Source organism: Balearica regulorum, chromosome 7 (assembly GCF_011004875.1).
Source record: "Balearica regulorum gibbericeps isolate bBalReg1 chromosome 7, bBalReg1.pri, whole genome shotgun sequence".
In the NCBI taxonomy this organism is placed as follows: Eukaryota; Metazoa; Chordata; class Aves; order Gruiformes; family Gruidae; genus Balearica; species Balearica regulorum.
In genome coordinates this window covers 9,406,486-9,429,878 of record NC_046190.1, presented here as the reverse complement: position 1 = coordinate 9,429,878, position 23,393 = coordinate 9,406,486, and the positions used below count along the sequence as shown (strand labels likewise).

The window sequence follows — 23,393 nt, the reverse complement described above, 5'->3', positions numbered from 1 at the left end:
TCTCTGAGAATTCACAGGATTTCATTCTACAGTTTTCAATCTACCATTTTCATGTAGGTTCAAGCCTTTGGCCCATCTTTATCACAACAGCTGTGATAGTACCTTTGTGTCTACTCTGCAGAAGAACATTTGAAGCCAAAATCTGCCTTGAATTACGCTTTGTATAATTCACATGTAAATCTAAACAGAATTTAATACTGAACAAATTTACACAAGAGGATATTCATCTGACTCTAAGCTATTTGTATCCTACACAGTCTACAAAGCAAGAAAGAGAGCATATATGCAGTTTGACACGGGCTGCTCCTATTTTGCCTTGCATATTTTACTAATACATTGGATAGGATTTGGTTTTTTAATCCTAAGCTCCTGGACTTCAGCACCAGAAACTCAGAATCGTGCATGCTAAGCTGAATGCAAAAAGCCACTACACTGGCCTAAAAGATGAGTGAAACCGTCCCACAGTTTGCTGTTTTCAGACTCCAACATTTGATCCCATAAAGCCTAGGACTGCAGAGACACTGCCCTCCTTAGGAATACTGACAACACATCTTTATAGCTGTATTTTCTTGATATGTATTTCTGCAGCTAACAGAGAGAGTGGCGTTCAAGAGTGGTTAATGCATTGCAAGATCCTCACTTAACTGACAAAAGAACTGTGCAGGACAAAAGGCACAAGGCTTGCATTAACTCCCACTGAATCACAGCATTGCATTCAACCATGTAACACTATCCTGCGCTGCTCCTAACACAAATATCCTGCCCTTGCTGATAATGTGACTATGTCTGCTTTGCAATGAGAGATGTGAGGGCAGCTCAAGCAGACACAACGGAAATCCAGTGGCATGGACTTTATCAGCCTGTCTGCCCACCACTAGCCTGTCTGTACTAGTACATTCATCCTTTGTTATCAGGTGAAAGCTACCTGGGGTGTGCCTGCATGCAGCACAGTCACATGTTCCCCCACAGCAGACACAACTAATAAATAAGCACTGCCCTGAAGGAGAAGAAAGGGAAGTGGGCGGTGTTTGGAGGTGCAAAGCAAACTCAAGAAGTCTGAAAGTAGAAAGGTAGTCCAGAATCAAGAGGACAGGGAGGACCTCCCAACTCGGACATGGATGTGCCGCAGATTAGAGAGGCAAATGCTCTCAGGTAGCACATAGAACATGTCCAAACCTGGAATTTCGTAAATATTTTCTCAACTATGAGTAGTTGGTCAACACATATAAAAAAGGAACTGAATCAATGGATGAGGGGTTTTTTTTTTCTAAAAAGCAGGAGTCATTGTTCATGAAAAACTATTTCTTTTTAACCATCGCTTTAAAGTCAGTTGCTTTCCACCATTTTCATTTGCTTCATATTTGCACTCTAATTTATTTGTTTTAGAAGAAAAACTTTCTGCAACACTGGAAGAACAATACTGCAACCCCAAAAATCTCATCTGAATCTAAACCAAATCAATTTTAAGCATTTTATTAAATAAAGAATGTGAGAATTAACAAACAACACTGCACCACATGATGCAAAATACAGCGTCAGTGCCCATGGTGGCAAGTGAGAGCAGGAAAGCTGTGTGGCAGTAGTAGTAGCAAGCACAGCGAATGACAATAATGAAGAATCTTCTCAGTAAAGAAGACCATTATCAACACTATGAAAACACAACAGCAAACCTCTGCAGAGCGTGGCCTGCGCAGAACCAGACTCTTTGGATAAAAGAACTCAGATGAGGAATGCTGTCATGAAACACAAAAGGGAAAAATGAGTGAAAAGGAAAGCAGTTTCCCCAGCTCAGTGGTTAAGATCTTTTTTCAATCAAGTAACCAATATCTACTTGCTAGATAATAATCTGTGCGTTATAATACATACGTTACTTACTGATCCCTGCAGAATCACAAACAGCCAGACAGTTCTAAAAAAAACCCCTAAACAATGTACATTTTTGTAATATACATACGGTTCCTTGATTTTCTGCTTGTTTTGGCTTTGTAAACCTCCACAAATATCCAGTGGGGGGAAGATCTAAAGCAACCATTGTTTTTATGAACTCCCTTCTCAGATCTTAACCAGCCAGAATGCTGATTAGTTTATATCACAATTCAGTTACCAAGAGAAAACAGAACTTGCTGAAAACTTCTGAAGTGACTTCAATGATAAAAGGGCTTTTTGTTCTGTTTTGCTCTATAGGGAAAGGAAACCCAGCAGAACAGAGAGTCCATGTCACTGGCTTTTTGCAGAACCACCAGAAAATCTAGGCCTGACCCTGAAAGTGGCTGTATCATATATCTGTCAAGTCACAAACCAGATTCCAATTCTCACATCAGGTCTAAACGTATGTCATAAGAAACCGAAAGTCAATCAAAGTACTCATAATTTAACGATGACATGTTCAAATAGCACATAGTTCCCCTCATTTCATTTGGTTTTGTACCTATGCTTGCTACTGCCTTCGAGTCAGCAGAATGAAATGTGTCAGAGTCATCAAAGTGAACTCAAACTGATTTTAAAACAAGGTGTCTGACTTTGCAGGAGAGTAGATAGAGACTATCTGTGATGTACCGTTGAAGCTAAAAATTCTCCATCTCTCCAGGTAGCTTCAGTACAGTGCATTTGTCAATGTCTTTTAAAGACATATTAAACCTCTGCATAGGAGCTCTCATCCGGGAACACAGTGACCTTGGATAGCTGTGCCATAACATTCCTCAGACTTTCCCTTAATATGCATTCTTTTGCTTCACTTCATTTTCCTGCAAGAACTTAGGCAAAGTCTTGCAGGTGGATGAATTAATTTACTTCATTCCAATTAAAATTAGCTGAGGGGGAAGAAGAATGACATGCTTGAAAGTGTGACGGAAAAAAAGAAAATATTTGAAGAGGACTTTGGCCATTTCCATAAGGAATGGAAATAAGCCAACCTATTTTATAAGGTCAGCTGTAGAAGGTTCGTAAGGGCTGTAATGTAGTCAGGAGTGCTTTGATAAGACTCTTGGGTCCAAGTGAAAGGGAGGTGTTGTACCCCAGCCGTTCACTACAAAGCACAAGTATTCTGACACTTAAGTAGGGCCAAAACACTGTCTTACATTCAAATTGTTAAATGAGGAAGAAAATCCAGTCTGGCATAATTTTCCATTTTCTTATGGGAAGTCAGGACAGAACAATGTGCAAATGCTGGAAGGTACTACAGTGATGTTTGGCTGTGCTAGATCCCATGCCCATCTAGGGCCAATTATACTACTTACTATCAGTACAGCCCAGACTAACTCAACTCTGCTCAATAAGAATGTATCTGCACATTACCTACAACCATAGTAAATTCTCTGCAAGGGATGTTTTACAGATCAGTGCACCTGAATAAATTCTGAAGGACATGGCTTCCTGTGAATGAGTCACACATAGAACACAACCTACAGGATATCCCATGTATCTCCATGCCAGTACCTCTTGGTTTCCTTGTCTGAAAGACATTTTATTGATATACAGTCTCTAATATTGATATCCAGAAACATTATCAAAGTTCAAAGGACCAACTGAGACATCAAAAAGAGTAAATTGTCCAGAAGATGAGTTAGTGAATATGGGCTTAGAATTGCCTGGTGCGTGCAAAAAGCCAGGCTCCAGCATTTATCGGTGCAGTGTTATTGCCATCGAGGATTTGATCCAGAGAGTTTGTCTGGATATGCCGAGGTGAATCCAAGGGTAGCTCTTCTTGGCATTCAAATTAGAATCACTTTAGGCTGGGTTTTATTTGGATGGCAAAGAAGAGTCCATATTGTCTGAATGCTGTAAATAACCATGCAGAACAGGGGATAACTATGGAGCAATAATATAGATGTGCAGAACTACGAAAATATATTATAGCATTTGCCCTGTTCACATTTCCTCCTTAAGAGTCTCTCTCACAATAACTGAGATATGAAATGAAGTGTCTTAGAGACTTTGCCATGTCTGTATGTCAGTAAATGACACTATCTTTAAGGCAGTGCGCTGAGACAGGTATGTGAAGGTGGTGAGCCTAAAAATCAGAGCAATACCTCTGAAGTGCCTCCACTGTTTATTCTGCCAGAGTTGTGACAGCTATGCAAAGAAAACATGGAAAAAGTCACTCTTTTAAAAAAAACATTGAGTTATTGTGTGCACAAAATATCTGGTGTGTCATTACCACGAATTCAGCTTACCCGTAGCTTATCTTCAGACTTAGTGGATTGCTTACAGTCGGGATGCCAGACAGTGGAACCTGAGGGAGAAAAACCCCATCTTTATTCAGAGTAAAGCAGATGACTTCTGGTCATGACAAGTCAGTTATTAAAGAGAATCCCTTCATTGCATCAGATGGTGAATCTGTATGAACTATGCAAGTAATTCATATTCAATTCTAGCTCATGAGAAATGAAAGTAAAACAAAAAAAAATTCAAATCCTTGGCCCATCTAGAGCAGTCTTTTCCTGAGGCTGTCAAAGCACTTGCACGCATTCGTAATTAAAACTCAGTCTCAAGCAGCAAGGGAGTCAGTGAACACCAGCTGGAGGAACTGAAAGACAGAGGGTTCCTCTCGGCAAGATGGAGGGTAAGAGCAAAAGAACTGGGCCATGGCTACCTGATCTGTTCTCCCCTTATGTACTGCACCACACGTAGAAAGGAAGTCCATTAATACTGAGAAAGCCCTGCCTATGACTTCCTTGAGGAATAGGTGTCATATTCAGTTACTGTAAAGTATTACTCGGATCACCTCTCCCCTGCAATTATGCAAAACGCAGCAGGAAATGTAAAATTAGAAAATTCACAATGCACCAAAGTATCTCACCCACTGCATTAAGGTAGAGAGGCCAGTACGACACAGGTGGGACAAAGCAGCGTGTGAAAGAGCCTCTCCCTAGATCACAGTGTACCATACTTGCCATTGGCACAGACATCATTTCTACCCCTTGCTCCACAAGGTCACTGGCATGTGTTCCACTGGCATTTCCACATGGCATATTCCAGCTACACACCCTGCTAAAAAAGGCAAAGTCCCTGCTGTTTGTGTCCAAAACATGAGATTCTCTCTTATGCTGTAAAAATGGAAATATCTGGCTGTCCCCAAAGGCTGAGCAGTGTCAGGGGCAAGGAGCACTTCCATCCCGTTTCAGTTCTCCTTTGGAACAGAGTGTAAACTGTGGTCACTGCTGGGAAGCTGCTGGCAGGTATCAGCCAAGTTGAAATGGAGCAGAAGCTAATGCTGATTTTTAACACTGACTGCAGCTGCAGTCAAATTCAAACTTCATTCCAGTCACCACAAAGCCAATATAGAGCCTTGCCTGTCTGCAGGGGAGAATGTCACCTCTTCACTCCGTCCACAAACAGAGCAAAGTCCAGGTCTCCTGCTGGTGACTATTAGCTCAAGTGCAGTCAGAGGAAACCCCACCCTCAGAGCCCAGGAGAGGTATGGGTCAGGGCCCCTGGAAATTTTGTTCTAACGAGCCCTTACATGGCTCGGTACAGAAGTAAAAACCAGCAGGAATGATTTCACTTCCCAGCAGCACACAGTATAATCATCATCAGGAGACTGGAGGGAATGCTGTGACTCTGGATCAGGGGTCTGAGATGTTTGGCTTTGAGTCTAAGCCGAGGAAGAAGAAACTGCGCATTTGGCAGGAGGAAACGATCAGACAACAGGGAGAAGTGCACCAACAGCCTTCTCTGTAAACAAATAGCAGCCTCAGAGCCAGGACCCCACAGAGCCTGCGAGATCAGGAGAGAAGCATGCCCTGTGCATTTGCTCAGGAGGTCAGACAGATCCAAGCACTCAGGAGGAAGGGAGTTCATGTTACAATGCTGATGAACTAAGACTCAGAAGGTTTAGGTTCAACTCTCAAATTCAGCTGTGAGCTTCCTGTGTAACACTCAGAAAAAGAATCTCTGTTCCTCTGTACCTCAGTTTCTTTTCTATTACACTATGTCCACCATAAAATAAAAAGCTGTCACTGCATTTTCAGGCAGTATTTAGCACAAACTGGCACAATTTTAGGGACACCCCAGGAGAATGCTGGAGCTGCTGAACGTGAACAAGAAACGCATGGGAGTCTGGATGTCATTTTCATGGTGAAACTTAGCTAAGGGTTGTGAGGTTTGGGGTTTTTGTTTTATTTTGTTTTTCCACAAAGTGGTAAGAGGTTTGAAATACGTGAAATTTAAAAACTCAAATCAGATTGAGCAGGCTTAAGAACTTAAATGTAAATATTTTTCATGATCTTGAACTCTGAGCCACCTACAACTTGTCAATTTCATTCATCTAAACATGTCAATCTATTTTGAAATGCCTGGAATGGTGCAAATTCTCAAGCTACATTGCCGCTCTTTTTCTTACCAGAAACAGTTCAGCAAATTGTGGTTATTCCCATTCTCAACATATGTTTGCTCACTTGGCAGACACCAACCAACATGTTCATTTATTCAGCTTTTTACTTTGCATGTACCATTGTTTCACCATACAGCTCTCTCAAAATCAGTAACTCATGCTATTATTTGTACATTGAATAAGGCTGAAAGCCTCTGTGAGAACCAAGTGAAGCATCCTTCTAAACACTGAGGAACATCCTAGCTCAGCAACAGTCTTCTGGGGCAGTCCATAGAGTAATATATTACTAGGAAGTCAATGGGAAAGAGAAAGTTTCTGATGCTGCTTCCTTTTCATTTTCCTGTGTTGGAGCAGAGTGCTTCTGGTAGCATTATTCAAACCATCCTTAACCTAGAAGGCCCCAAAACGGACAGCTTGTTTTGCCATGTTCTCTTATTGCAGGTTTCCTACACATTTCTAATACAAGCAGCTACCACAAACCTGCCAGGGTCCTCTATTATACAAAGCAATACCAACACCAGTGCTTTCATGTCCTGTGCAGAGGACAATTAGAAGTGAGATGGAAGCTGCCTATTTTCAAATATTTTATCAACAATGTGATTTTGGTTCTAGCTTCAGTGTTGTGGTGTCGTATTTTTATTTCAGAGAAATTCTTGGAATGCTGTTATTCTGCACCCTAGAGTAAACAATTTGGATGCAGTCAGGATATACATTTCAGCTGAGAGCTTTGCACAGGAAAAGCTTTTGGGTCACTTACACTTACAAGCATGCTGAATTCAGCAAGGAAAGCTTTGGCAGGACAGTCTGGAGCACACTCAGCAATAACATTATTTAGTCAGAAAACAGCTTATGAACAATAAAGCAACGCAACTTGGGCTGCTCCTCCTCTGAGACACAGTGAGCACGAAGAACATTAATTCACAACCACAGAAAGGCAGATACAGCCAAGAGGAGGTTGATGGCAGATGCAGGAGCCAGGTGTCTCTCCCCTCCTAAGTATGCAAATACCTAAGTATGAGAACACTCTTGAAGGTAGGATGGCTATAGTCCTCCTTGCCCATATTGCATGGGGATGGTTTATAAACTCCTGAGGTCCATAACAGAAAAATTACAAAGTCTGATTTTCTTGTTTTGGAATGGAGAGATCCTTACCTTGCAGATACATTTCTTCTCCTTCTGTGAACATTTGGTTGCACCTGCTGCATCGTGCACAGCTTGGATGATAATGCTTGTCACCTGCCTAAACAAAAATAAAAAAGGGAAATGAGGGACCACTGCATTGCACTGCTTTGTGAACACTTATTATTTGCTGACATTTTCCTTCTGGTTCATCTGTTATGATACAAATTGCCCTTGTGATGTGACAATAGTGATGAGAATGTAAGATCTGCCATACTACTTCAGCCCAGAGGTCTGTCTGGTACAGTATCCCATCCTCAACAGGGCCAGCAGCAACTACTTGGGGTAAAAGGCTGTAAGAAACAAGACAATACAGAACAGCCTTTCTTCTTCACACCTTCCCATTCAAGTCATCAGTGGTTTAAAGCTTTCCTGGCTAGAAGCTACATCACTATCTATTCTCCATGATTTGCCCAACATCTTTTTAAACCTCCATCTATCTAACAGTTCAAGGCAATGGTTGTTACACTGCACTTAAGATATTTGTGTAAACCTGCTGCCTCCTCATGTTGTCAAACAGCATGTATTTTCTTAATTACTCAATTGTTATGGATGAATTTAGACAACGAATGACAGTTTTCAACCTGCCATTTCATTCCTTGGCCTTCTTCCCGACACTGTTGATATAGGCATTAATAGAGCTTTTTAGAGCCACTTCTGGGACCATCAACTCAATTCACAGATGCCTGCCTTCAGAAGCTACACTAGCACAGACAGCTTGTGTTGAATTTGAACTATTGATGTAAAGATCCTAAATACTGTAGATCCTGTTACCCAAATCCAAATCCACTGAGCCATTTATTCTCTTTAATGCATTGATACCCATAACAAACAAAGCTTATCAGATTTCAGGCCTATAAAGGACAGGAAAAATCAAGGCACAGATATTAATGTGATTTCTTCTCCTTAGGAGAGCAAAGCAACCAATGTACAAAGCTCCTTGCATCAGAAACTAAGCATGCAAAATCCCTATCAGGCTTTTTAATCTAAAAATAATTAATCCTAGAAAATGACCCTTAATAGTGACAAGTAATGAATTCTAAAGGGCTTTAAAATTGTGTCTGGCCTTCCAAACAAGTTAACCTCAAATCCTTTTTCACGAAATATCCCCTATCCGCTGAGATGTTATATCCACAAAATATCTGTTTACTCCGTAGCTGCCTTGTAAAATGTCATCAAATCCACTTCCTACTTCATTATACTTGAGACTGTAACATTACTAAATTCAACCTTTCCTTATGTCTATTGAGATGAGTAACAACATATTTTTGGTTCATGTTCAACATTGACTATACAGGCTTAGTATTTAAAAGCATTTATATGAGATGATAAAGTATATGGATTAACATACCTGACAACTACCAGACAACCAGATCTACCACCCAGCCCTTCTACAGGTAAAGCTGCACCATTTAATTTTAACGTTCTCGTTCATTCCTGCCTTAATAGCGCAGTAACTGGTTTGATTTCAAGGAAGGTGGGGAAAAGCAGCTATTCATAGAGACAGTGGTGTTTGTGGACATGACTATTTATTTTTCATTATCACTAAGAACAATTCCTGTCCAGGAATTTCAGCATTAGGAGGCCAGAGAAGAGGACTCAGTGTGCTGTTAGCCATACACTCACTCTTGAGTTGCAAAAAACCTGCACTTCTCTCATTCAGATACTGCCTTTGCTGCTGATTCCTGCTCCTTAGAGGGCAGCATCCACCAAACAGGGAGACTAATATGATTTAGTATTTTTTGCACAGCAGATTTAACCTATCAGGCAAAAAAAGGGGCTCTGGTAAAAGGGAGCATGAAAGGTCACTACAAGATATGCCTATTCAAGAAAGAAAAGGTAGTGAGGGAGGAAACACAGAAATGATGCTTGACTTGCAGCAACAAAACCAATATTGAACTGAGAAGGAAAAACACAGTTAATGCTCATTTTCTTTTTATCATTTTCATTATTGGCTGTACTCTTTGTCTCTGACTCTCTCTAGCAACTATTTAACCCCCGAGGTGGCCGGTCAGTTCCATTCAAGAGTGGAATTTAAAAAGAAAAAAAAGAAGAAACTCTGAATGTATCTGAAATGTAATGCTGGCATCAAACCACAGCTACTGTAAGCTTGAATGCAGATGTGCAAAGAACTGCTACTTGTATACGTATATATATATATGCAGCTTAGAGCTGTGAATATTGAAAAGGGGTCAAAGGTAGATCTCCAATTCAGACAGCTCAGCACTCAGCAGATGCTGACATCCCTTTCTGCACTTTCTGCCTCACGCAGACAATATTGTACATACAGAGGAACAGCAATTTTATCTGTGTTTGGTAAAAATAATCCCCACTTTTGAGCATTCCTAAAGTCCTTCAGCAGAGTGGGGCCCACAGAGCTGCTTGTCACAAGCGATTTCAGACGTATTTGATGTAAAGATGATGGCAAATCTGATGTCCTGGGAACTGCTCCCAGTTAATGAGATATAAAAAATTCCTAAGAAGGCTGAATCACTGCCGGAAAGGATCTTTTTCAAACAGGAAGACAGTAATTGAAAAAATAGATTTGAAATAATAAACTAGGAATCTTTTCTGGGCTCTGCCTGTCTCAACCAACTAAAGAATATCTCTGCTGTATAACTGTGCCACTACTTTACAGAGCTCGAATTTTCAGTAGACACATGGATTTTTCTGAAATAAAATTCATAGCTTCTCAACAAGTATTCAGTAGGGTAGCTAAGTAGTCTGAACTGGAAAGAGTACAGGGCTTGTTATATTACTATTAATTAACCTCTGAGATATCCCATGTGAGGTGGGATTGTGTCCTGTGAGATGCTTACCACGTTCCCAGATGCAAAGGACTGAAACCTCTGTACATAAGTATTATCAGATGAAGTAGGTTTTATAAAGAAATCACCCCCTACCAAGCACCCTGATGCTCTAGCTTTAAGAAGGGTAGTCAGAATCCAGCAGAGATAACTGTATTGTGAGAGGACCATGGCATGTGGTCAAAGAAAATCACACATTCACACCTGTACAGTTTCAGCTTCTGTTCTTCCAGTCTGGCCTTTGAGGTGTGGGGGTTTTGTTTAGGGTTTTTTGAGAGTTTTGTTTGGGGTTTTTTTTGTTTTGGTTTGGTTTTTTTGTTTGTTTGTTTAGGAACAAAAAATCCATATTGCACCTACATTTTAATCAAATGCTACTTTTCATTGTCATAAGCAAAAAGTGCCAATTCTTTGGGTTTTCATAGCTACCCTGGCAGTCCTAGGCTTCTGAGGTTCCTGTTCCTTGTTTTGCAATTAATTCACAACAACTTTGGTTCGTTACTTCTACTAGCTTGATCCTAAAAAGGTCTGTATCCAGTCCATCTAATGCTAATATTAAAGAGTCTTTCACTTGCTGTGATCATACAATAAACTTTCCACTTATTTTTCTCCTCATCACAAAGCTTTTCTTGAGCATCCTTTAGAAAAGGGCACCTGAATTCAAGTACTCATCTGTCAATTGCTATAAGCAGTTTACATGTTTTTAAAAGCCAGGCTATTTATAAGGGAAACAAATCCAGAATTCATCATAATATATGTGTAGACTGTGGCCTCTCTGAAGATTTTTTCCTGGAAAAACTTCTGATATGCTACTGTCAAGAGAATATCGTTTAAATGACGTACATGTGTACGTCATGTCTCTTCAAAACAGTCAAAGAGACCGATTTCAAGTTTATCAGATCTTTCCCAGAGGCTGAAACAACTGACCAAATTTTAGCCTACTGTGACTGATGATGAATGAACACCACACCCAAGATAACACAAGCTTGCTAAGTGGAAGTGCTAACACACCCTGCACTGGAGATGTTTGGGGGGAGTTACATACCACAGCAGCTGCAGATACTGCTGAATGCTTCCAAACCAGTTTCTTGAGTTTTCCACCTCAGTAACGTGTTTCCACCTCAGTCAGGAGCGGAAGCCTTACTTCAATGGGTATCCATTGGAAAACAATCTGCAGCTCAACTAACTCAAGGCTAATCTTCCCATGCCTGACTTGCTGTAAACATCTGAGAAAACTGGTTGCTAAAAATCAGTCATTTACAAGGTATTAGGAAAACCTTTTGGATCTACAAGGGGGTGAAATATTCACACTTTTTAGAGATCTGCTCTTGCCCAGCTCTCAGGCTACTAAACCCTCATTCAGTATGGCCAAGGTAGCTTCCTGTAACGTTGTGCTACTGTGCTGTGGACTGAAGGCTTGGATCTCAGCCCCGTTGGCTGTTAACAAGTAGCTGAAGATTCTTCAGCCAAGGTGCAAGAAGGTTAAAGTCACTTCCTTCCCACTGTGCCTAGCTCTCCTTACCCCTTCTCAAGATCACTTCATGTCCAGAAATCCCTTACAGTTAGCTCTGCTAACAAGTATTTCTCAAGTGGCATCTTGCACCCTGCCATCAGCAAGACATCACTTTCTTGTTCAAAATACAGCTATGCAGCCACTAGGTTTTGATCTATCATATTGCTTCTGATCCCTTCTGAATTATTTCAGCTTTGGTTGAAGTGTTCAGGACAATACAAACTATCCTGTGCAAACTATGACCCATACCTTAGAGGACTGTCCCTAAACTAAGTTTGAGTAAGCTGAATTCATTGCTGAAAATAACTTGGTTCTGCTTAGCTAGAAGTGCTAAAACCAACCAAAAGAATATTGCACATTATTACTCTTACTTTGCATATAAATTCTTAAATGGAATTGAATGAATTGACAGCAAAGTTTCTTGTCAAATGAAATATTAAACCTATGTGTTACTGTCACTGCTTATAAATTCTTTGTTAAATCAACTGGCACTTGCATTTGCAGTAAAAGCAAAGAACATCAGTTATCAATTTATAACAATATACAATCTCTTCTGACTTTCCTATTTATCTTCTACCCACACTGACAAATCTAAAATAGATTTTCAGATTAAATCTTATTTGAACACAGTAGACAGAAAAATTTAGATTAAAAAACCATAGTAGTATATACTCATTCATCAAATACATCCAGAGCCTTAGAACAGTGGCCAAAGGTATACTATAAGTGTCATTATAAATGTAAATACACAGATGTTAAATTTGAGTAGCTTTCCATAGTTCTGCAAGTCTCTCAGATTGGTCGTTGACCAGCAACATATGCATTCCATTTCTTTTCTATTATACATCTACTATACACACTATGTACATTATATGCATATTCATGTACCAAAAATAGGTTTTAACATTATTTTACATAGTAAAATATACATAGTTTTATTTATCTGGTAATTTGAAAACTTATACTAGAATCAAGTCTTTAACAACACTGAGCTTCATTTTCCCAATCTAAAACCAAGGTGAAATAACATTTAATGTCCTTCATAAATTATTTTGGAGAAACACTACCAAGGAAAACCATTACAGAAATGTGTTCCTCATGACCAGTCCTGAGAATAAAAACACGTAATCACCTCTCCTCTAAGGCTTATGAATGAGAGTTGGAGGCTCAGTAGCCAGGATTCATGGATGATGGGCTACATAGGGGACCTTGATGTGTACATTGTGCAGAGGACATGTTCTAAGTAACATTAGCATAAGTACAAGCTCTATTATGTATTATAACAATACCAAGACCTATAGTAATAGTTGATAATGACAGACTAAATTTTTCATAGATTACCTTTTCAGACTGAGCAGCTCTCAATTTTCAGCCTTCTAGCATACTATTCTCTTAAATGACTTCAGCTTAGACATACAAATCTTCCTTAGCTGATGAAACCAGTCTTCAATGCCATTTTAAAAGCTACTGTGTACTGTTTACAGAGGGCTTTGAAGGCTCCCTCTAATGGGAGGGTAATAACTCTGTACAATTGTCCAGAATGAGAAAGCTTGCAGAGCATAGCCATTGCATTACATACTGCGTGCATCAAGCTCAGAGAGACCTTGCAGTTTAAAAGGTAAAAAAACTAAAAGGCTGGGAGGTAGGGAGGTGTTTGAAGCACCTAAACCACAATGCTCTGAGCTCCTGTACAACCCCTTCTCATACCACTGACGCTCCAATGTCTTCACAATGTGCACAACACCTGTTTGCCTTCACTTTTTCAAGATGCCTTTGGGGACCTCCTGAAGCCAAAAGCATACTGTTACTCAGAGGTGTCAGGGAAGGCAATGGTGGGTATTGCAAGAATGATTCCAGCCCGGGAACCACAAATACAGCTGCACACAAGCTGATACAGCGTGCCCCAGAAACCCAGCATAAGAAGTACCTGTATTGAGCAGAGAGACAGCTTTATCCCCATGGCAATAGTACTTCAAAGCCAAGGACTCTATATTTCAAGTCCATCCCTCTGTCCCCACTTCCCACAAGACTAACTTTTATTCTCTGAGTGCTTGTAGAGCTCTAGTCTGATTAAATAAATGTTTTCCTCTTTGGTGAACGTGAGCGCTTAAGATTTCCTATTACTCATGCCTTCAGTCCTGTCCTTCCTTCCAGAACAACAGTGAACAAGAGCCAGAGAGAACAATAACAAGAATCCTGCTAGGAGAGCTCACATGCCAGTGGGTCTGGTAGAGGAAGAACTAATTACCACCAGACATTTTCTGCTGGCCAAAGGACACAATTAAGTGCATATTTGTTGCATTACATTTGCACAGCTGCACTCACTCTCCATTCAAAGATATCTTAGCAGTCACCTGACAAACAGCTATTAAACATGTAGAAAGCTTTACTTTTCTAATACTATTTAAATACCACAAAACCTGCTATGTAGTTGAAAGAGTACGTTTAAGAGTAAAAGCCTCCCCCCTTCCTTTTCCTTTAAATTTTTATGAACGGGTATAATGGGCCCATTTGATGGACAAACCTAATCAAATATTTAGTTCTACCATGACTCTGAGAAGAATGACCTGATTTGTTAAGTCTCTTAAGGACTAAGGAGCAGCACAAAGAATAACTCAGACTCATCTTTTAAACCCCTTAAGGAATGCTGTGAATTGTAAAACAGGAACTGTGGCAGTAGCCTACCACTTTCCAGTGAAGCTTTATTTTAATTACTTGCAGAGGTCACAGAACCTTCAACCCTGTTTGATGTTTGGTATAACATCAAATTCCATTGTTCCCTTCTCTGCAGGCTTCTGTGATCTCACAAGCGGCTGGAACAGCACAAACATTATGAAGACCAAAATTTGCCTCTAATAACATCCTGACCTAAACTGTCCACTCATTTTTCCCAGGCTCTTATCTGTTTAGTAAGTCAATACAAGTATCTGTGCTCAGATACAAAAATAAAAATGCAGGTCCTTTGCTTCCAAAGGACTTCAGAATCTACCATAATTTTCTCTGTTACTACCAAAGGAAGGAAAGCGTAACACAATTTAAACATTGAAAATATTCTAGTCTGATAAAACCTTGTTTGATATCTATCTTTAAAACCAGGACCTTCTAAAGCTGTTTTTAGTACTACTGTCACAGTATCTCAATAGAAACAGCTCTCAGCACAGTCTCTGCCTCCGTTCAACCTGAGGCAGGACAGAGCAGCGGGAAGCAGAGCTCACACTGGCAGTTCCCAGGCTGATGGGGCTGCAAGACACAAGACACCACACCGGGGGACAGTGGGAAACGGAGCGTGAGGCCACAACTGTAAATCTGAATGACAACATGCATGCAAGGGGCATGGAAGATCCTCAGAGCCTTCCATCGCTTGCTGTGCTGCCTTGGGTAAGCCAAACTGCAGCTGTCCCACTGCTTGAACGCTTCTACTGTTAATTCATGTCCACTTTCTGATTTTTATACAAATATACTTCCCAGCATCCCAACAGTGACTGCCAATGTCATGCTAGTATATGCCTTAACAGATGGACTATAATAAACTTTGTAACTTATTAGCGTTAATTCCGTCAGCATACAATATTGTTATACCCATTAGTTTGTGCTAACAGCAATGCAATTATTGCTGCTTGGAATATAATTTTTCCTTATAGCAAAGATGATAGTAATGATTTAGGCTAAATCCCCAGTTGTGCATCTGCTCTGCTGGCATGAAGAAAGAGTCCTCATGGCAGCTGAATATCAACTGGACTTACTTCAGTACGATCTTAGCAGTCACCTGTGACCGCACTGTCAGCTCAGCCTTGAGTTCTCACTGTACTGCAACATCCAAATGTTAAGTTGCACACACAGGTGAAAAGCTGAACTACCAACTGTGGTCTTTATGCGAGCTATTAATTCTGTCTTCATGGGGCAAATCCACCTATTGCTACATGCGGGACCAAAGCTATGAACTTATATTACCTACGTAGCTAACAGCAGGAGGTTGGTACTATAAATAAAGTAATTCCACTCAAGAAACATAGCCACAGTAGCCCAAAGTGGCCAGTTAGAATACCCTGGGCAGTACAGAGGAGCAAAACAATAGCAGACACAGCTTTATGGCTTATTGCCAGGATTTCAACATCCCTGTTAAGATCCTGGCTTACATTTATGCACAGAGAAACCTAATCCCAGTGACTGAACATGTAGTTAATGAGAGACAATCCAGAGGAAATGCACTAGACTTTATTAAGATAATTAATGTGTATATTCGGCAAAAAAGGAAGGCTAACCATGGAATGCATGCAGTGCTTTGTTTAGGCACATGTTCTGTTTTGTAATGAAGAGGTAAGTGAATTGACAGGATTTTCTATGTAGCTTCACTCTAATCTAATTACAATAAAAAACTGTGAATTCACCACCTTCATTACCCTTATGCATATGAGGGGAAAATCCAGCATCTGCCATTCAATTTTCTTTTAAACTATGTTTATTGCACTTTTTTTTTATTTTTTTAAATCTTGAACTACTCAACAGGAAGTATTTGGCAAGGCCTGATACAAATCCCTCCTCTATTTCTTAACAATGCTGGAACAGGTCCAGTTCCTAAGTACAGGTGTGGACTTTCTACGCATTAGTGAACTAAATATTCCTTTATATGTGAAAAGATACTTCACCTAAAGGACCTGACTACAGCCACATTCATATTGTTGGATTAGTTTGGAATTGGAATCAACCAGCAAAGCTACTTTACAGTAACTTCACCATAGGGCCAAGGGCCTTTTCCAACAGCCTAATACCGGCATAACGATAACTTTGTCTCAACCAGCCAGTAAAACACCTCTGCTGACTACCAAAACGGTTATGTAGGTCTGTCGAGCTGTACAGTTGAGTGATGGGTTTCTCTGCAGCAAAGCAAGAAAGCTGTTCCAGCCACAGCTTCTAACCTGCTGAAAGCAAGGTAAAGCCTTTAGCTTGGTTTGCTGCTGAGTATGAGTTATATCGCACAAGTCAAGGGACAGCATGGAGTCTCGTGAATGGATTAGGTACCAGATTCAAGAGACACACAATCTTTCATAACTCCGGGAATCACCCACTTTCCAAGTCATCTTCGTGGGGTTTTTTTGTTAGGTGATAACAGGACTGGTGAGTTATCAGGAATATGTGAGTTCAAGACTGAAACAAAACCATGTTTCTCCTTTTAACCCTCTGCATGAAGTGACTGTGACTCTCTCGACCTGTCCCTCTGGCTGAACATCTAATAACAGAGCTTGATGTACATGCTTTAGCAGATCACGTTAACTGAAGTTTTATTTGCAGTGCTGCAACGATATTTCCAAAACAATGGGAAGTTGAACTATAGCTGACTTCAACCCGCTGAAATATAGCTAGAAAAGTTAATAACAAACTTCCTTTGTATCTTAATAAACCCCCAATGGAATTATTTCATAAATCAGAAACTCTTGCATCTGACAGCAGGTGATAAATACTAGACCTCATCCTAACATAAAAAGGTTAATTTCAATTCCAAAAGTTAACAATAATTTCCACTCCAATCATGATTTGATTGCACTTATGGACTGACAGAAATAAAGATCAGTGTTATATGTGCATACATACATATATACACACATATATGTGCATGTGGAATTTTAAAGGAACATATTCCTAGATCTTAGAGTAACCATAAGAAGATAAACTCAGGAATTTTTAAGACATCCTAATGAATGTCAAAATTCTGTATTCTAAAATACAAACAAAAACGTTATCATGGTCTATACACTTGAGGCACAGAAAAATCATAAGAACTGAGATACTATTAATTAAAAAAAAAAAGGGAGGAGGGCAATGACTAAGTCATTAAGTTAGAAGTAAAGATAACTGATAAGAAAGCTAAAGTTACCAAAGAAGTAACTATGGACAATATGTTTAAAGACAGTAAGAGTCTTTAATAAAGCATGACAACAAAAATAAAAATAAACATTAAAAAAATCACAGATCAGGCAAAGGTCCCTGGAGAGCTGTAAAAGAAAACCGATGAAAGATGACACAGAAAAGGCAGAGGTACTCAGGAGGTGTATCTTTCTGGTCTGTATCTGACAATGCTGAAAGATAGATTTTTCCTGTTTGATACTGTTTATTGAGCGAGATTTTTTGGAATAGTGTTTGCCATGAGTCAACATTTACAAATTAGGAGACTTGAATAATTCGCACTCAAGAGTCGTAAGAAAACTATAGCTAGGCAATTCTCTGACAGATGGATGTGTTAGCAGGGGAGGCTCTGCTGAGCCAGACACTTCAGAGATTACTTCCTTCTACCCACAGCATGAGGTACCTCTACTACTGGCCAAGACAAGAGTGTAAAACCTTTCCCAGTAAATCTGTAGATGACTCAAAGACATGGCTTAAGTTGTCTAACAAGTATGTTTTAATCATCTAACGTAACATGCCTGCAAATCAAGAAAGCAGGGCCCTGTGAGACTGAGGGCCATGTTGTGGGGAACAGCAACCGAGAGAGGCATTTTGAGAACATCATTACTCATCTCCCAGAAAATGCTCTCAGAGTACCTGAAATGGCTGGCTCTTCCGATCATTTAATGCATACAAAGAATATAAAGCAAAAGCAGAAAAAAGGGTTTGTTTTTGACGCCAGATACTGCAACATCACCATTGTAACACTGATAAGCGCGAACATGTGGATTTACAGAACAGAGTTCAGTGGAGAACCATCAAAACAATGTTGAGTCTTCAGCTGTGAACCTGAAGGACTCAGAGACCACTATTCAGAGAGAGGCTTCAGAGGTCACTAGATCACAACGGACAGGTGATTAAAAGCAAAGAAGGTAGATAATAGCAGGAATGAACATGAGCTTTTCAATCCCATTGAAAAAAACTATGACATCAAAAAAGCTGAAGTTAGACAAATTTAATCTCAAAATAAGGTGAAGTTTCTAAAAAGTAAAGGTAATGTAATCAGCAATTTTGAAAAGAGAAGGTCAAGCAAGATGATTTTAGCAGTTTCTCTGACCTTAAAATCCATTCCAATGGTCTTTATATAGAGAGAAGCTTTTACACATGCATCAGGCTGCTCCTAGGGAGCACAGGTCTGGACCGAAACAGCAGAATAATGAGTCAGAGCGTAAGGTTACACTGGAAAAATCTCCAATAGAGTTAAATCAGTTCGGTGAGAGCTGTCTTGGCTAAGCAGAAAAATTCCTGGTATAGCAGGGGCTTTGCTGCCAGAAGGGAGTTTTTGTTGATGTGGCTTGCGGTTCAGAGAGACAGTTCAAGTGCAACCCCATAAGAAGTTCTGGGGCTGGGTGTGCTGCATCAGCACCGGAATTGCTGCTGACCCAGAGAGTCCAGCATTGAAACTGGGCTCTGTAAGTATGGCGAAGGCTGAGAAAACAGGTCAGCGTAGCAGTAGGCAAAACTCATGTTAACCTATTCAGCAGGCAAGTGCAAACCACCTTCGAACTGACAAAGCAAGCGAGAGCTTGGGAGATGAAGCAACACGCTTTGGATCAAAGTTAACGTTTGTGGCAGAGCCAAGCAGAGAACTCAAATTCTCAGACTCCCAGCCTTGCTGGACTCCGCATAGCACACCACTAGATCCAAATAACTGTAGCTGATTTTCTTGTTCATCTAACACAAAACCGCCTTTCCAGTTTTCTGTCAGAAGGGTGTTTCATGAACTGTGCAACCTTAGGCACATGATTTAGCAAAGCCTGGTCTCCATTCTGACGTCTGCATTCAGTTTGGAGGGAGTGTCCCAAGAACAACAGAGAAACAAAAGTTGTGAAGGCCAAAGGAAGGGGGAAAGAAACTAAGCATGAGGTCACACAGTACATCCATAGAAAATAGCCAGAGAATATAAAACAGAAGTAGCCTGTAAGAAACAAAGCAGACATGAATAACTCAATTTACGCTGATTTATACCTGGTAAACTCATACACTGTTCTAATAGGAGAACATGTTAGGAGTGAATTGAGCAGGGAGTATTTTTTCTTTTAATGACTGGAGCCTGCTCTTGTAGCAAACTGATCCTCAAAGTCACTGTCATTCCAACTATTCTGATCCGATAATGCTTTAGAAAGTCTAAAGAACAGGTTTTATCACTGATTAACTGCAATGCTACCTGCTACTTTGGAAATCTCTTCCAGCAAGAGGTCACAACAAGCAACAGATGACAATCCAGGGAAGGGCCAGATTTTCTTCAAATATTTTTCTTCCCAATCACATTGCTCTCAACTCCAGAGTCACCCATATGTAATTATGAGCCTGGATTTGCTACATCCAGACATTTGTCAGGAATTCTTGTTTTGTAATTCTGGTGAAAGTGTTTATGACACACTAAATTTAAAATAGGAATATCGAAGGACATCAAGGTGACCAGTGGATAGTTAGCGCAGAGAAATAGTTGTCTCTCTCAAATAGAATAACTTTGAATAAATGTCAGACTACCAACATGTACTCTGCTAAAAGCACAGCTTTTGATTTTTGGCAGAAGTCCATTTTTTTGTCCTATTTGTAGTTTTCTCACTGCTGATACATGTGATTTCCAACTACAGATGCAAAACTATGCAAGCACGCTTTTGAATCCTAGCTGGCAGGAACATCCCATCAGAGTATGTTTCTCAGAACCAAGACAAAGGGATTTTACTCCCTACCTTGTTTTCTTCATCTCTGTATAAAATCAAGATTTCTAGTTACCACAGGAAAACTCTTGCAACAAAATAACCATGATACAACATATTACTGTGGTGATGAACAGGAAAGAGGTGATAGACATAAAGCAGAAAGGGATACCTAACATCATTTGCTGCCATTCAGTTTTCAACCAAGTACAGGATTTCCATGATCGTTATCTCAACAGCAATAGTTCAAGGGTGCTGCTGAGACAAGTCTGTTTAAAGTTTTTTACTGCCTCAGTTCTTGCTCTCCTCATTGCCAGGAAAACACATGTGCCAGCCAAGATGCAACTGCTTTACAGAGTTCAAAGCAACCGCTGATCCATCTGTATACGTAACAAATCTCCCTCTCCCAATCCTACATGTAAAAGTCAATTTCTTAACATTTCAACTCACGCTCAAATAATTTATGACACTAATTTCAGAGTCCTCTGCAAACCACAAAACATCCCAAGCTAGTTTCACAGTTTAAATGCCAGAGTATCTGTGTTGCTGGTGATGAAACGGTACAGCTCTTGCTGTGTGCTGTTTTTCCCTCTTACAAAGAAAAAAGGCTTGTAATAAATGTCACACATCCCAGGTATCTATCTGAAGAACTATTAGACCTGTACGATCATCTAATGTAGCATGAGCATATAATTAAAACCTACCCATTTTGTGCTCCAGGTGGCCATTTCAAACATTTAATCACTCACAAAATACTCATGTATATCATATTTCTTCCTCTGCAAAGCACCTGCTCAGTAAAGACAGGTGTTAATTCTGTGGACTTCAAAGTCCTGAGAGATTCCAGACATATCTTTTGGGTTTGTTTTTCTTTCCCCAGGAAAGCACACTGACAAAGTGGACAAAAGAGATGGGGGACTGAGTGCTCACAGGGTGAACATTGAGGACAATACCCGGATGGAGCTTGTTGCAAACAGGTGACAGCTATAGACTTGCCCTGACAGGCTCTTCTCCACTTCTCAAGTTCCAAATGTGCTACTGCTGCATTCTTCCCAACAATTACTTTTTAAGAAGGACAGGTCTAAGTCCTATCCTGCTCTTCTAGAAGTCAATAGCAAACTGTCCACTGATAGGAGGACTTAAAAATGAAAGACTACAATCCTGAAAAAAAAATAAAAATTTCACCACTTAGTCCATTTTTCATTGTGATCTCAGTCTGGGAGAAACAAAAAGTAACTGGCTGAAATAATTTCATATTGCTACATTCCCCTAGTGCTACTTCCCAATTGACAGTCAGACTGCGACATTGGAGGATGTTTTATTTTCAGTGTAAGTACTTTGGTGCTGGGAACATTATTAATTTTATATCTCTGTTGTGGGTGATTGTGATAGGTAGCACTAGCACAATGCAAAGGTTTAAAAGATGAACAGAAGCAGCAATGGGAGCTACAAAATAAATATGGAGTACTGTGTTTTCCTTAAAGCAGACTGTTCCAAGAAGAGAACAAGATGTGTTCTGCAGTGACAACCACACAATTGAATTCTTAATACAGCTATGTAGAAAGAAAAACAGTCATGCAGGTAAGTTACTCTTCTACTAAAATCTGTTATGTGTTATGTGCACCTCTAAGACATGCAAAAGCTACTTGTTTGAAGTACCTGTTGTGTGTTACTGGAATACATGGCTACGTATCACAAAGGCTGCTGTTGGTGGCAAGAAACTTTATACTGAAGTGCCATTTTAAAGTATTTTGATCACCTTGCTGAACTTTTTCAGTGATATTTAGTGCAAGAAACACACTATACAGTATTTAACTAAATCAAAAAGGTAAAAGCTAAAGATGCTGTGCTAGGAAATATAGATCCTAATCAGCAACATCGTACTCATGAAAGCAATTTATACAGATAAGACATATTTTTTATAAGCACCTGCAAGATTTCACAACTCCCTTTGTGGTAATAAGGAAGCTTTAATTGGTTATTTTCTCAAATTACTTGTTACAACTTGCTCTTCTTATTCACCATCCCCACATCCTCTTAGCATTCCTCCCCTTCCTATAGATGTTCAAATTGACTGAAGGATGGTTTCCAAACCACTGCTGAGAAGTTAATGCCTTGTTATTATGCTGCCATAGAAACTGAACTTCTGTTAGGGCTGTCAACTTCAGGTACTCTTTTGTCATCTTTGTGTGTAAAGTCTTACCCAACTATAGATATCCTTCTTGCCAAATTCAAACTTTTGAGATAGGGGGTGGGGAAATCACCAAAATCCTGTTAGAAAGATTTTTACATGAAGAAATTTACATTATTTTACTGGAAAAATATTTATTCTAGATTTTTGACCACGTGCATAGTGTGGTGTTCTAGGCAATTACATCTAGCATATTTTTCATCAGAGAAGGGTAGTCTAAATTAAGTTAAATCTATACTGCTACTCAGCTACATAAACAGCCTGTCTGAACCATTTACCCATATCCTGAGTTATTATTAAACTTTTCATTTCCCCATTTTTATGCAAACAAACATCATTAGGAAAAAAAAAAGATCAGTGTTCTACGTTAACTGATAAATCACATTTGTCAGCAAAAAGGCAGGGAAGCTGGAAACAAACTCTATGCAACAATCTCCAGAAGCGATCAAAAGAGCCAACAAACTGTATTAAGAATTATTTGTGATAAAGAATTGTATTGTTTCTCCATACATCAGCAATCAGGTGCAATCAGAAACAGCCCAAGCTCTGTGCCATTCTCCTCTCTTCCAGGCAGTTTAAAAACATGTTAGCCACACTTTCTTTATCTGAACCGCAGAATCACACGCAGCTTTTTAAAAAATCCTTCTGGTGCACAGGAACAAAAGTACAAGTACCCTATTCTGATATCACTGGCAAGCTATTCAGTCACGTCACAAAGCTGCACATCCCGCGCAAAAGAAAGCCACGACCCCTTCCAGTTCAGATCTAG

At 39.8% G+C, this 23,393-nt stretch overlaps 1 protein-coding gene across 7 annotated transcripts in view; it reads right to left on the bottom strand.

The window, feature by feature from the left end:
- ABLIM1 (actin binding LIM protein 1) overlaps positions 1–23,393 on the bottom strand; it is a 217,852-nt gene that overhangs the window by 45,578 nt on the left and 148,881 nt on the right. For 6 of the 7 annotated variants that reach the window (XM_075757837.1, XM_075757834.1, XM_075757832.1 and 3 more), the window contains exons 7-9: positions 7,484–7,571; positions 4,173–4,231; positions 1,671–1,733 (exon numbers count right to left, since the gene is read on the bottom strand). In XM_075757837.1, the coding sequence (XP_075613952.1) occupies positions 1,671–1,733; positions 4,173–4,231; positions 7,484–7,571 (210 nt within the window). The remainder of the gene's footprint in view (positions 1–1,670; positions 1,734–4,172; positions 4,232–7,483; positions 7,572–23,393) is intronic. The other variant, XM_075757835.1, reaches the window with a different exon arrangement.